The following is a 16,189-nucleotide window of genomic DNA, read 5'->3' as shown; positions in this document are numbered from 1 at the left end:
ATCTGCTGGTCATGCTTCTTTTCATGAAGCCCAGGATATGGTTGGCTTTCTGGGCTGCAAGTACTTGGAATATATCTGAATTTTCACAAAATAAAGAGGTCTTCAGAACACCTCTGAATCATAGAATCATAGAATCTTTAAGGTTGGAAAAGACCTCTAAGATCATCAAGGTTGGAAAAGACCTCTAAGATCATCAAGTCCAACCGTTGACCCAACATCACCATGTCTACTAAACCATGTCCCAATGTGCCACATCTACACGTTTTTTGAACACCTCCAGGGATGGTGACTCCACCACCTCTCTGGGCAGCCTGTTCCAATGCCTGACCGCTCTTTCGGTGAAGAAATTTTTCCTAATATCCAGTCTAAACCTTCCCTGATGCAATTGAATGCTATTAAAATTTTAAACTTATTTGCCCTGTTGGGATGACCTGTTAATTAGGTAGACCTGGGTAAGAATTTTCTGACACCATCCATTTCTAACAGAAAGGAATTTTGACAGAGTCAAAGTATTATGTTTTTAACAATCCAATGTTCTAATTCTTTACTGAAAAATGCAACAATGTTAAATGTGTTTTAGACTGTGTTGATAGTATCAATCAAATTTATCAGTGAGACTGAAAATCCAGCTCCTAGCCAAATCTACAGTCCAGGATTTCTGAACTGATACATTTCTTTACGGAACACTGAAAATAATCTGTTTACTGACAGAACACATTCTTTTCTTTAACATTTTCTTGTACATTCTTGAGCATAATGGTTAGTGTTATTTAACCTTCTGTTATTTGTTATGTGAATTAAAAAAAACTTGTCTTCATGAAACAAACATAGAAACAAACTGTTAATGTGTTTATTACACTCTTTTAATTTCCCCTCTATCTTAAAAAAAGTCAAACAAATGAAATTATTAAAAAAAATGTAGGCAGTTTGCCTCTGAATTTCCATTATTAACAGAAGATTGATTAATTTGGTTAATGCAAGTACTGTAATATTGCAAGTATTTTTTATCATTTCTGTCTGGTTTTGCAGGTCTTGCATTTCAGATGACTTAAAAATAGGATATTACAGCACAGATCATGCTACACAAACAGATATCAAATACCACAATTAAAGGAGCTAGCTATTACTACACAAGCTTTAATCAAGATAAATTATGAAAGTATCATAACAGAGTCTTCCTCATGCTATAGAACATGTATTTTTGTCACCATTATCTCTGTTTTGTGTAATTCTCAAGGAATCTGTTTTGGCTTTTCTTTTGTCTTCATATACTTACTTGAGCTAAATTATATAAATTTCTGTTTTCAAAATAGAATAGTATACAAGTATTGATAGATGAATTAGAGACTGGATCACTTGGCTATCTGAATCAGAGAAAATTATGTAGGGATTAATGTTGTTTAACATACAAAAAATGTAAACATAAGTGAAAATTCTGAAGGTTTAAACCATCTAATAGTGGCTAACAGTCTGGAAATAAATGTGGACCTGCCAGTTCCATTGATACTTGCCTGACAGCAGTTATGGGTATGGCTAAGGATACCTTGCACATCTGATAGAGATTAAATAAAATAGTGCAGTTGCAAATCACGTACAAATGCAAATTAGAAAGAAGATCCAAATCGCATTATCTACTCTTGCACAATTATGTATACCTTAAGCGGTGTCTCACTGAAATTTAATGCTTAGACATGGGAAGGAGGGTGCAGTCCATAAGGAGGCACAGTGCCGTCTGCTTAACAGAAATGCCTTAGCAATTTGTGATGGGAGGCGGGTGCCTCCAGAGACCTGCAGAGGGAGATCTGGTCCCTCAGAATGAGGTGTTTCTAGCTGTCCCTTTACTGTGTAAGAAATGACAAAGGAAGGTGCTTCAGGATATAAAATAATTATGTCCACAAAAAGGTTAATTTCCTAGAAAAAAAACCAAACCCCTTTTCTTTTTATTTCTTAGATGGTGTATAGAGAGGTAAGAACTAAAATTAAATGCTTTGGTACTATTTTTAGAAGCAATGTCTCATTCTACCTCACATCGCTGAAAGACTTCAGAGTATTTTGCTCATCTGAGCCAGTGGCAAGCAGAATGCATTTTCTTTAACACCTCCTCTATCACTTCTTGCTAAAATGCAGGTATTTTTATTCTTTTTACCATAAAATACTTTGCAGAGTGTTGAATTAGGATTTATAAACAAGTTTTAACCACTTTCTGGGCTTACATTTTGATATCTGTATTGATAGGTATGTGTGGGTCTCCTTTACAGAATGTGACTAGTTACCATCTGGCAGATACTTGAATGTTCCAAAGTTAGTTGTTTTTTGAGAAAGCTAAATATCTTTCCTGCATAAATATTCTCTGCCTGTCAAATACTGAATCCAAATATCTTTTCAGTATGGAGTACTGAAGGTTTGTGGGCAGAGTTTTTAGTTTAACACAGAACACTCTACATCTGGGTACAAAGTATATTTACATTGAGGGTCAGTTCTTGTTATGCTTTCCTTGCCTGGGACTACTGAAATATATGCTTAATATTGTATATTTGGAGCTTCCATTTCATGAGTTACAGTTTTCTTAATGTCAGTTTTAAATTTTTATCATCCACAGGAGTGAAACAATGGAGTGGTGCTTGCAACAAGCATTACAAAGATGTGACGTAGCAATATATGTTCATTTGGGCACATTTTTATAATTTAAGTTCTGTTCTGCAGAAGTAATTACAGTTTTCTTCATATAATTTTTAATTTCATTAGAGAATATTATGGTGCAATATTTCTTATTTTCATTATAGAAGGCTCCCCAAGACTTTGTTTAACAGTCAGATTTGTTATTTGGGGTGAGAGTCAGCTCATAGATTAAGAAACCTACATTTAGGTGTCTCATGGGGGTATCTTTGTCTGAAGAGGGCATCTAGACTTCCCATATAGTCAGTGCAGATCTGTCTTTGTAGTCAGTGGAGATGTCTAAAGATACGTTACTTGGCCTCTGTCTCTGGTTTCAGAAAGGGACAGGTTTCCTTTAGCCCTGTGTCATGTCTGACAGCCGTGCATCAGATGTCTTTCATACCTCATTTCTTCTGACACTAAACCATGTGTGCATGAGCAACTGAGTCAAGTTCCATTGACTTCATTGCCTGTAACAGAAACTTACCTAGTTGTTGTGTAGACACCTAAATTTAGGTGGTTTACTCTGCAGATGGAAACTCCTGCTGACAGCTTAAGATGTCCAAAGCATGGGAGTGAAGCTGTGAGCTCCGACAGGTGTAGAGACCCGTGCCCAAGCGACTGTTGTAGACCAAAGAGGATTACTGTAGGGCATAGAAATGCATTAGATGCTTGTGTTTAGGTGAAAGAATCTAGCCATCAGCATCTTGAACAGAGAAATGGAATAGTCGTACTTTTCTTTTGACTAGCTTTCTTTGTATATAAAAATAAATAATACTAAGGTTTTGGTTTTTAGCTTGTTCACTCCCTCCAGCAAGATTTGTTCATCTACAAAGGCATCATTCAAGCACAATATCAAAAAAAAATTGAAAAGCAGGCTTCAAATCTTTGTAAATATATAAATGATCAACTGACAGACATTGAGATTTTACATAAACAGGTAAAGAGAAAAATTCTTGTTCACTTACACGTTAATCTTCACTAGATGCCAGTTCTCATTCATATACCCTCTTTGTGCAGATCGATACAATATTTTACTTAATGAAAAGTAATCTACAGAAGTATTGAAATAAGGAAATAAAGAAAAGTGCTAATATAGATGTAAAAGTGACTGTCTAAGGTATCTTTTGCAAATTTGCAATTAACAGAACATGCCATTGTACTTGGCATATTAACAGCCATATCTAGGAAAACTTCTTAAATCATAGTGTGGTTATTTCTAGTAAAATACTTTATAACAGTATTTTAATGGGCAAGAAACATAGCACACTTCCTGTGTGTATAAAGTATTTACAGTTCTTTTCCCATGTATTTCTTTGAAAATACATCGTCAATGATCTTTAGGTAGTAAATCACAGACTATGCCAGCATTAACACTCATAGGCAATCATGTTGCAGCTAGTGAGCACTCGCTACAAGGGAGAAATATGCATAAAGCCTCAATTTCAAGCTTCTGATATGAACACTAAAAAAACCAAATATTAAAAAAAAAATAGATGCAGCAAAAGACGTGATAGAAAAGAAACATGAGCTTACTATTTTTTTAAGTTTGAGAGCTTGATAGCATTTAATTTGCTTAAATGAAAAAGAAGAATATATAAAAATCATTTGGTTTGGTTTTGTAATTGCTTGTGTCCTTTTATTGCACATCAAAGTTCTCAGCAATTTGTTACAAATTGAATTGCAGAAAGAGGTCCAAATTTGACAAAGCTGCAGACAACAGTTATGTGATGCACTGGCTGCTCTCAGAGAAAATATTGAGGTGGGTTTTAATCATTAATGTGGTAGTAGACTACTGGTCTGAGTATTAATATGTCATAAAGTAATTACAAAGAATAGCTTTGCACTTCAAAACCTGGAGAAGGGTGTATTTGAATTTTTTGTGAACTCAGTATTTAAACTATATTAAATAGAAACAAAATAATTAACACAAAAATATAATTGTTCTTATAAGTGGTTTATTTTCCCCCTTTATGCAGTTTAGCATACTGGAGTATAATTTTAGATGAGTAACATCATAGTTACTACATGAATGAGATATGTTAGTAGGTATCAGTGGAAGAAAGCAAAAATTGCAGAGTTTTTAATTTCTTGACTAGTGAAAAACAATTGACCACAAAATACTCAAGCAGTGGAGGATTAGACCCAAATATGCAGGCAGTGCTTACTTTTCCATGTTATACAGGGTAGTCAAATCAAATGAGGGGATGAGCATGCTTTAATTCACAGCAGATGAAGGGAACTTGCTTTAATTGACAGTCTGTGATTGGGTCTTTTAGGAGGCAGAAACATAGTAATCACATAAAATGCTGTTTGGTTCAATAAAAAAAAATGAAAATGTCTTGATAAATTTGGGAATTGAACTCTTAGGCGACCGAATAGAGAACGATGACCAATCTGGGCTCTCCAGCTGGCTTCCTGCTGCCCTCTAGGGACTATGCCGCAAACTTTCTTATTAACAGACTTCGGGATGTAATTGGAACAGTAAAAATAATCCAAATTAAGAAGCATGGAACTTAAATTTCATCTTTCTTCCCCGACATGCAAATGGGGAGCATGCAAGTTTGTAGTTCTTGACAGAACAAAGTCAGTATTAAAAAAAAAAAAAAGATAAAAAAAATAAACCACTTTTTGCTCACATGTCTAGTTGGGAAATGCAGTGGGTAAAAATATTTAGCTATAATTATTCTACTGTTGTTTGTACATAGCACAGTCAAGTGGAGCTATATCGTGTGAAGTGTGTACAGTATATTAGCAGCATCTACTGTATAATACAGTATGCAGAAAATCATAGAGAATCCTGGAAGGAGACAAGAATGTGGTTTTAGAGAATGAATGATCTCTTAGACATGTGAAGGGACAGGAGAACAGGTGCATTTGTGAATGGCTTCAAACCAGCATTAATCATGTGGATGTTTCAGAGAATAGGATAGAGAAATGTGATGCAAAGGAGAAAAGTTCATGGAAAAGATATGAGGAACTGTGAGACTGAGGAATTTTTAAAAGATGTGAGAGGAAATCAGAATGCTGAAAACACTGAGCAAGTGCCAGAAGGTGATACGCATTTCAAGGATGTTGCATAGCTTGAAGTGGGTGATTAGAAGGCAAAAGCTAGGCTTTAGCAGTGAAGCAAAGGGTAGCTTCTGTAAAGAAAGAAACTACAAGATTTATTAAGACTCCACAGAGAGTAAAGAAAGATGTTAATTTTTCTCTTTTGTGCCTCTTCATTTCTGAATAATGTTATGTGGCACCATCACTTGAAGACAGAAATTCTGCTCCAAAACCAAGTGTGAAATTGGTTTGGTTTTTTCATGAGAATTGTGGAATCTTCCTAGCAATGACTTAAACGTTTTAAGCAGAGTTGTTTTAAAAGAGCACTGTAGACTATATAGACTATTTGAAGAAAAACTATGTTCCCTTTTAAAATTAGATAGTGAAACACTCCTTTTGGGCAATAGTCACTTCTGATAAAAATTAAGAGAGTGGTATTTGTCTCCTGTAACACTTCATCAATAATGTAGACGTGTTTATGATGCAGCTGTGCTGACCTTGCTTTCTTGATAGTCAAGGCAGAGAAATAGGTATTTTTTAGGACACAGTTCATCTGGTCAATTTTAGATACTTACTAAAGGGTGAATTGAGCTGTCCTTCAGGCTCATCTGACTTTGAACTAAATCTCCAGACTATTAAAAAAGCAAAGCGTGACTGCCTAAAACGTGAGTGTCTACATGCGATCAAGTACTGCTGCACAGGCCATCTGGAATAATGCAGACTTCATTTTCTCTGTGAAAAGTTTTCTTTCCCAAATCCAGCTCATGTAATCACTCCATAGTAAAAAGCGCGTATGAATTCCATGGAGTGTACGGTAGCAGTGTTCTCACCACGGGATTGCAGGGTCAGGTTCCCTTTGCTTTGCTTTCTCTTTGGAAGATCTTGCATTACTCTTGGATTCTTCTAGTCCAGCTTCAGCAACCAGGGATTCGCCCCACCCCAGGGATGTGTATAGCTTTGTAGGTAGGGTGCTCTGAGAAAGGAGAACTGAGTTTGACTCCACTGTGGCTGAGGAAATAATTGAACCCTACTTTTTTCACCTCCTCAGCAAGGACTACAAACGTTACTGTATAACACAAGAGATAGTAGTTTCTGCTAATATTAATATTTTAAAGAAGTTGACCAATATTTAACCTTGGAAAATAACTTAAACTAGGTAGCTAAGTAACACACTTTTGAGTCTAGTGTTTGCTAATGGCTAGTTGTTGGCAGTACACCACCTTGGAGAGACATTTCTCTATAATGGGAGGCTGCACGTGTTGTTTTTCTTTGAAAGTCTTATTTTGATATTTTGACTACATAAGAAGTAAATCATCCATTGTAGGTGCTCTTTTTTTAATCATTTAATGCAATTTAAACATTTGCTTCTGCAATCAAGAAGATGCACAAGGTGAAGGTGCAAAGAAGGTGAAGGTGTCCCTGCCCATGGCAGGGGCGTTGGAACTAGATGATCTTTGAGGTCCCTTCCAACCCAAACCATTCTATGGTTCTATGCAAAAATAAATGCCAGTAATGCAAAGTTAACATTTTAATAGCTTATTTTGTTATTCTGTACTTATGCTTTATTTTCTCCTTATTTTATTTCTTACATGTTTTAAATATATTCTTTGAAAGTTTTAAAATATATAGGATATGCAAATTTTTTCCAAATTTCCTTTTTATTTGCTGTGCATTTGAATTCTATAGATTATTTATTAGATATAACACACTTTTTGTTTAAGTATTGGAAATGTCAGATACAGTAAAATTTTATTTTCAATACCAGAACAGAACTCTTGAATGTAAAATATGCATTATAGTACATTCAAATTACAAAAAAAAAATATTCTATAGCTTTCAAAAAGGGTTATGTAGTTTATCAAGAGTGTCACTGAAGAATCTTTTCTTGTAATAGAAGTGTCACAACATAAGTGGAGAAAACACAGAATGTTCACCAGGAAAACTTTTGCAGCTTTTACGTAATAAGCTACACGAGCTATTTCCTCATCTGTAATTGATGATCTGGAGAGAAAATTGCAAGAATACCAAGAAAAAGGAAGGGCTAAAATGGTATGGTTTTGTAAAAGGTCATAAACTCATTATCCAGTTGTGGATATCTTTAAACATATTCAACAAAGTCTATTTCTAGTGCCATTATATTTATAGGAAACATTCGGTTGGGAAGGTACTAGAATGCTATTTGGGATTATCATGTGCTATTGTGAGAATTTTGACTAAAATAATGTATAGTACTCTATTAATGTCACACAATTTTATATCAGTGATAGTCTGACCAAGAGTTGGTAGTTCTACTACCTTTTTTGATCTATTTTTAAATAGAATAAAATTAAAATATTTTATAAAATATTTTTGTAAAAATGTAACAAAAAAATCTGAAAACAATAAACTCAAAGTTTTGTAAAACTTTTATAAAATATTGCTCTCAGTGCTATTCTTACTCCATGTATGAACACCTCAGTTACAGAAAAGTCCACCTCTGTTCTACTGCTGTTTACAGAAGTACTTACATTACATCTTTTCATGTTTCTCTTTGTCCCTACTAAATAACTTCTAAAATAGATATTTTCTTTTTTTTGTCAGAATTGTGTTGTTAATCATTTAAATTGGCATTTTGAGTATGCAATGAAGATATATCTTGATATAAATAGAAAAATAAAATACAAAATCCTTCATGTTTGATTTTTCTTAACTCCTGCAATAGAAGTTCATGGAGTATGCCAGCTACTTGAGTACAACTATTAATAGTCATAAGAAGCCCTTTTCAATTATGAATCTTTTTCCCCACCCAAATGCAGATATAAATAGCTAGTTATAATGACTAAGAAGTATCCTACTTACTCGGTCTGCAGTCTTCAAATGGGAAGCATAACTCAGTTTCATATGTCCATACATCATCTTTGTATCCCTTCTGTAACATAAACATGTCCTTCTCCTACCCAAATTAACTACACTCATCTGCAGTTCGCTGAAATGTGAGGAATCTGTAACACTTTTTCAAAACTTCACATGTGCTTTAGTCTGATAAAAAGCAGTCTCAGGCTCTAAAGAGGTTCTAGCTAAGCCTAACACTGGATTGCTTTTTCATCTCTGCTCTCTATGCATCATTGAGATGTACAGTACCAATGAGATCTGAAAATGGCATCTAACTGTGCTGGCAGCCACCTAAGGTAGACAGTATGGCCTGTGAAGGAGAAATATGGGGTCTATGATGTACCCTCTGAGGAAACACGCTATCTCTCCCCAGTTGGAATTCATAGCTGTGCGACCAGTTCTAGAACTGGATCGTTAAGCCAGGTCACTCATTCCCGTGTGTAATTCCTTCTTGCAACAGAATGTTAGCTACAACAGTCAACAGTGACAGAGCTTATTTCTCTTTTGCTTCATTTGGGTAAGTGAGACTGTTTTACTTTATGAAAATACATATATTTAAATGTTCTCTGTGACAGGGGCTGCGACATAGTCTCCCATGTGAATATACTAAGAGGCTGTCATTGCATTCTTTATGGCTCAACTTTCTTCTCCAAAAAAGGAGGAGGCTGAATGTGAATGAGGGTTTGGCATTATGACAGTAGGCTGTGGAATTCTAGGGGTACAGAATCACCTCCTCACTATCTTTTAAAAGTTCTGCTTTGGTGAGAGTACTTTTACAGCACCTAGCTGGATCCGAAAGCAGCTTGTAAGGAAACATTTGTAACTTCCACTGGAAGTTAGATGTTAAACATCTAACTTCCACTGGAAGTTAGATGTTTAACATTTAGTTGCTATTAGAGTTCAAAATACTTTGGCAGCAGTACTTAAATTGTCTTGCATCTTTTAGTGGTACAAGTTTGGGTAGTTGTAGATTTTAGTGCCTGTAGGGCAGAATTCTTTAGTGCATCATCAGGAGTTTTGATGCAGATTTTAGACTCTGCCACTTAACCAAATGGCATGTGTATACCCACTGTAATGGCTGAGAAGCCCACTGTAAAGATACCCAAGTTGTCAGCTGGTGGTCATTCTGGAGCCAGATACAGTGTCATAGAATTGTAGAATGGTTTGGGTTGGAAAGGACCTTAAAGATCATCTAGTTCCAACCCCCCTGCCATGGGCAGGGACACCCTCCGCCAGACCAGGTTGCCCAAAGCCCCATCCAACCTGGCCTTGAACACTTCCAGGGAGGGGGCATCCACAACCTCTCTGGGCAACCTGTTCCAGTGCCTCACCACCCTCACAGTGAAGAATTTCTTCCTAATGTCTAACCTAAAGATACCCTCCTTCATTTTACACCCATTACCCCTTGTCCTATCACTACACTCCCTGATAAACAGTCCCTCTCCAGTTTTCTTGTAGGCCTCTTTAGGTACTGGAAGGCTGCTATAAGGTCTCCCTGGAGCCTTCTCTTCTCGAGGCTGAACCACCCCAACTCTCTCAGCCTGTCTTCACAGGAGAGGTGCTCCAGCCCTCTGATGATCTTCATGGCCCTCCTCTGGACTCTCTCCACCAGCTCCATGTCTTTCTTCTACTGAGGACCCCAAAGCTGGACGCAGTATACTGATATGTAGGCACACATCATATCTAAAACATTGAGGTTTGCCTCTAAAAAACCCAGCTCATACTTGTAGATTCTTACTAATAATATAAGTTGAGAAGGTAAGCAGTATTCCAACTTTTTATGTTACAAAGAAATGATGTTAGTTTGAAATGGCAGAGGATGGGAAAAGAAGCAAAATGTTAATTGACTATATACTAATTATAGGATTTAAGCGAGGGGAAGGGGAAATGGGCATAGTCATACTCCCACCAAGAAATGTATTGTAAGGGACATTATTCAAATCTGGTAGGACTGTATCTGTAAAGTTGAAATCTTTGACTAAAAGAGCTTTATAGAAAAGATGAAGTAGTTAAAAAAAAAATGAGAGGAATGGTATTCAACATCGAAGAACAATTTGTTTTTGAAATTGTTGGTAACTGTAGATTAAGACTCTCATAATCCTGAACTTGTGCTAGCATAACTCTCTGGTGAGGTTCTATTACAAGTAACAAACTGTAGAAGAGGATGAGTAACTCCTGAAACATTCCTTCATATCATTTGAAGACACAGGTAGTGTGTTTCTTTCTGAAATTTATTCGGGAAATGAGAATTTTCTATAAAACTTTTTAACTTAGCATAACCAAATGCTGCTTTTGATCTCCTAATTTATTGCTGATAGTAGTTTTCTAAGGAATGAGTAGAGGAGTAGAGTAAAGTAGAATAGACCAGACCAGACCAGACCCATTCAGGGCTGACCAAAAGTTAAAGCGTGTAGTTAAGGGCGTTGCCCAGATGCCTCTTAAACACTGGCAGGCTTGGGGCATCGACCACATCTCTAGGAAGCCTGTTCCGGTGTCTGACCACCCTCTCGCTAAAGAAATGCTTCCTAACGTCCAGTCTGAACCTCCCCTGATGCAGCTTTGAACCATTCCCACGTGGGAAATCGTGGATCCCAGGGAGAAAAGCGCAGCACCTCCCTCTCCACATCCCCTCCTCGGGAAGCTGCAGGGTGCAATGGGGTCGTCCCTCAGCCTCCTCTTCACCAAACTAGACAAGCCCAAAGTCCTCAGACGCTCCTCACAGGGTGCTCCTCACATTCCTTCCAGCCCTTTCATCAGCTTTGTTGCCCTCCTCTGGACGCATTCGAGTACCTTCACAACCTTTTTAAATTGCGGAGCCCAGAACTGCACGCAGTACTCAAGGTGAGGCCAAAGTGAATAATTAAGTTAATAATTTATGCCATAAGTATATCAACACATTTATGTATGCACGTGGCTTTGTATGCATATACATGCAATGTTTCAAAAGCTTGCTTTACATTGGTGAGGGGAATTGACTGAGGCTTTAAATCTGAACACAATAATATGAACAAAAAAGCTGAAATCTTAAGAAAAAAGTATTACATGACCAAAAAGCTATAGTCACATAATCAAGGAAGAGGACAGCTTTTACTAAAGTCCTTTTTTCAGTTCCATGCCAAGATGACATTAGCAAATGATAGAAATTAAAGCAACATATAATAAAAGTGGGAAAAGGGAAAAAAAAGGCCAATTAATATAATTAGAAGTTTTTGAAGGGTATAAAATGGACAATGTATCGAGGAAAGAACTATAAATGGCAACCTTAAATGTCCATTAAGGACAAAATAATGTATTGGGAGCAAAGGAAGTGGCTGCAATTGCATGAGCTTACTCTTAGGTAAAAATTGCAGAATCATTAATAAAGTGAAAATCCTGGGGGCAATTTTAAAAAGGATGTCCCGTATATAGGAGGAGGCAGAACAAGGTGCTTGTACCCCAGGTTAACAATTACTTTCTGATTTATTAACCTCCAGGAAGGATTTTAAGTGTTTACAGAGAGTACGTATTTCTAGATGAGGAAACCCAGATAGCTTAGATCCAGAGATCCCCCAGAGACTGCTGCCCTGTTCCTGTTAGATGTGTTAACAAAATGGAAAACTTAATACGGCTTTTCTTAATCAACACAAAAGGCTTTATACAAAATAAATCTTTTCCAACAAAGCCGATTTCTTTATTTCAGTAGAATACAAGCTTGGTTGAGTGGTACCTGTGAAGACAAGACTTTTGCAAGGTGTTTGAGTTAGTAGCACTGTTTGAAATACAGTATTCAATATGCTACAATAAGATATGTCATGTCTTAAAATTCAATTTTATGATCTTCCACTAAGGGGTGGGAAGCACCTAACAGGCTGTGGTTTGAGGCCACAGGCAGAGGTAGGCATCCATGGATGAGGCCCTTTGCCTACAGGGCAAAACCAGGAGTGAAGTTTTCGCTTCAGTTCAAGAACTTGAGTCAAAGTTACATTATTTACATAGACTGTGGAGCTTGTAGTGTAAATATCTACTGTTGCCATTTGTCCTTGTAATTCCAATAACATGGGATGCTCTCCAGGTCCTGCACTTTGCACAATTTATGAACCAGGTAAACAGATTTTGTTTGAGCAAAGCTCCTGATCAACAATGAAAGATTTCAAAAAATACCTGTAAATAAGGAATCAAGGTCTTGTTTGTTTGTTTGTTTAGTAAAGTTCTGTAATGATTAATAAAGGTTCCACACTATTCTTCGGTGACCTGGAATTAAATTAAAACATTGCTGATTAAACTTGTAGGCAACACAGAGTGATAGGTAAGTAATGACAGCACGTGGCAGTTGTAGTAATTTGTGGTGCACTGGGTCCATTGAAACAAATTATTAATTACACCTCTAAATGCAGCCCGTACCTACAGAATGGGGGGCTATCTTCAGGAACTCAGTATCTACCAAAAAAAAAAGGGGGGGTGTGCATTGGAGTACACTGGCAACTGAACACAGACTCATCGTTTGCAACAGTTTTTAAAGGGGTTGATATAATACTTCAATAATTAGATAAGTGTAAGTAGATATTTGATCTCTGGAATCTTGTGAGTACTAGTCCTAGTCTGCACAGATGGGGAAGTGACCAAGAAAAAGTCCAAACATTTTTAAGAGCTGGAGAAAATGCCTGAAGTTGAAAAACTCAGCTCAAGTCCGTTGATGAAATAGTTTGAGATTACTTGATTACAGAATCTGAATACCTTGCCAAGGAGAGGACTTCGGGATATTTGCATAGGGTTTGGGATCTATACAGCAGTCCCTTAAGATGTACTGTACACAAAAACTTCAGTCTCTCTCCAGGTGACAAGAAGTATTCTAACAGTTCACAAAAATTCTCTACTTGATCTTTGTCCCAGACATGTTTCTGAAAGGATGGAAAAAGGGAAAGTAGAGAAGGCTGGTTGGAATAAACAATTAGTGTCAAACTGGCTGGCTAACCCTTCATCCTGAGGGTGCGCATCAAGGCCTCCGTCAGTGTCTGTGCAATCTTTAGCTGATCCATACAGCCAAAGTTTGTCATCACCAGCTTCTTCTCAGAGAGTTCTGCATTTATACAAAAGAGAAACAAGAAACATTCACTGTTTTCCTCTGTCAAAGAATTTGCAATGAAATGCCTATTTTCCCTTCAAAGCTATAGTGTCTTGAATCTTTTTTCCAGCTCTGGCATGCCTTGGAAAGGTAAATGGAGCTATTTGAGCCAGTAGGAACTTTTTGGTCCCTTCTGGCTGGTGTCTACATTCGGTTACATTGAAAAGACTTCCGTGGATGACAAAATCAAATGCAGTGGCTACAAGATGAATCCACTATGAGAATGATTGCCTATTAGAGCATACTGTCAAAGGAATGATGGCATCTTGATCTCCTGAAGTCTTCAAGACTGGAAGTCCTTATAGAATACACATGTTAGCTGAACTGAAGATACGGGTGTCATAACAGGGTGACTGACTGAAAGGTAAAAGCTCGTATTCAGCCAGTGGCCATACTAGAGGGTCTCACGTTCAACTTAAACTGCATGTCTTTGAGATGTATAGATATAATCTGTGAAAGAATTAAAATTCCAAACATACGAATGTAACAAATTATGAATAATAACAATAAATATAAATAAATGTCAAAAAGATCGTTTCCCTTGTGATTCAAAACCGGTACATTTGTAAATGAGTGTTTTTCATGACAGCTTGTACAATTGCACCCTCTTGTGGTGTGCATAATGCGGACTATAAATACCTAAAGTAGAGTTTAGAAATGGAAAGGTATGTGATAATTTGGATGACAGATTTTTGAGAATGGATTTGTTTTCAAAGCAAATTCCCAATAAAGCAACAACAGTAACAACTTCAGTTTATAATTTTAACTAGAATATGCTCAAGTATTTTCTTCTTTGGAGTCATGGGAGAGCATCAGAAATTTGCATCATATTTCTTTGCAATAAGAATGCAAAAATCACAGCTGTTATTCAAAAAGCCAATTAATTATTTTGGGCATATCTTAAATACCAAACGGAAATGCATATTTCTCAACTGCATAGTAAATGGCTATATGCTCTCACCTTTACCTATTTGGCTAGAATACTATGAGTATAGGTGGATGAATGTAGTTTAAGTTCGTTATATTCCAAAATTATGTATGCACATCTGCCTGGTATTATTGGAAAAGTAATCATAAGAGTCTACAGTACACAACCTTAGCAAATATATAGTAGGATTTATTAAGGCTAAAACATGCTTTATTTTTACTTAAAGTAATAAAACTTAGAATGAAGGCAACAAAACAGAAAAGGTGAGAAATAGTGAAGCCTCCTATATAAGGCGTATTATAATCGCCTTCCAATCTCTAGCCCTTTTTTCTTACAACTTAGAAGTTCCCTAGTTTAAGCAAGCCAAACGCTACCGCTGTGGGCAGATGGTAGAGAGAACATTGCTACAAAACCTGCCACTCAAAGTGTAACAGATGACTGTAGCTACAGAAAATTGTCCCTTTGTTCATTTTGCTAATGAGTGTCCTCATTGCAGCAGGAGCCTGAATAGTTAATTACTTGCAGTTCTTGGCTTTAGCAGATGGCGGAGCTAGAGCTAAAGGTTATCCGAGTGATGTGCAGAGTACGCGTTCGCGAAGAAAGTGGCGGGGGGGGGGTATGCCCTTTCCTTAAAACAGTGAAAGATTATGATTACGTTTATATTTGAGAGGCCATTTAAAACTTAGTCACAGGATTAATTAAAATCTTTTTGCTTCTTTTATGTAAAGGTTCTTCTTTGAGGATCAGCTGTTGATGCTCAAACACAGCCAGAGGAACAAAACTTAAGCCTATTAAGAGCTGTAGCAGTTACTTAGAAGGTCTTTTGAAATTCTAAGTTTGTTTTGCAGTGGTTTAGAGCTGACCACTGCCAGAGCAGCATTTAATTACTTCAATATTGCATGTGCTGTTTTCTTAGCGCTACTGTTTTCCCTAGAGCGCGCTCCTCCGTCTACACGAGCCGGTAAAAGTTTTCAAGCAAAGCATGCACTCTAATAATTGCCTCAGAGAATTAATTTTAAAGCTGTTACTGCATAAAGACTGTTTAAAATGAAATGCTGTTGAAGTATTTCATTAGAATTTGTAAGACATTTACATTATTAAAAGTAACATTTTTGTTAATAATTCTTGGTCTTTATGTAAACTGCTGTGGTTTCTTCAGTAGAGGAAGGGGAACCACAAACTAATATGAATTACTTTCCAAAGCACTTTGCATTTTATTTACATGATTTCTTAGAAAATCTATGAAAACTTTGTGTCCAAAACTTTATGTAATACATTGGGAATTTGTTCTGGTAAATTTGAGATCAAAAAATGTCTTTTTTTGAGGAAAAACTAAAAGTTATGGACTAAATGTTATGCATAAATATATTCTAGTTTAAGTTTATATGTCATTTGAAAACCTTGGTGTTCTATTTTCAAAGTCCTTTAACATTTTTTTTTGAAGTGATTTTTAAAAAGCATTCATATTTTTACCAAGCAAAGCAAATAATATCCTAAATTGTCTTTAGCAAGCAAAGCAACTGCTTTCCGAGCCTCCTCTTTTGTGTTAATATTGTAAATGGTTTCAGGAGTTAGTTAATATT

General features: G+C 36.5%; 1 protein-coding gene across 1 annotated transcript in view; it reads left to right on the top strand.

Moving 5' to 3' along the window:
• Nucleotides 1–37: 37 nt before the first annotated feature.
• Nucleotides 38–16,189, top strand: part of C2H10orf67 (chromosome 2 C10orf67 homolog) — a 39,163-nt gene continuing 23,011 nt past the window's right edge. Inside the window, 7 exon segments of the mRNA XM_054815060.1 lie at nucleotides 38–60; nucleotides 1,030–1,097; nucleotides 1,100–1,159; nucleotides 3,438–3,595; nucleotides 4,343–4,417; nucleotides 7,601–7,684; nucleotides 7,687–7,755. Of these exon segments, the coding sequence (XP_054671035.1) occupies nucleotides 38–60; nucleotides 1,030–1,097; nucleotides 1,100–1,159; nucleotides 3,438–3,595; nucleotides 4,343–4,417; nucleotides 7,601–7,684; nucleotides 7,687–7,755 (537 nt within the window).

The sequence above is a fragment of the Grus americana genome, chromosome 2 (assembly GCF_028858705.1).
Source record: "Grus americana isolate bGruAme1 chromosome 2, bGruAme1.mat, whole genome shotgun sequence".
Lineage (NCBI taxonomy): Eukaryota > Metazoa > Chordata > Aves > Gruiformes > Gruidae > Grus > Grus americana.
The sequence above is the reverse complement of the archived record's forward strand: the minus strand, read 5'-3'. Positions and strand labels throughout refer to the sequence as shown.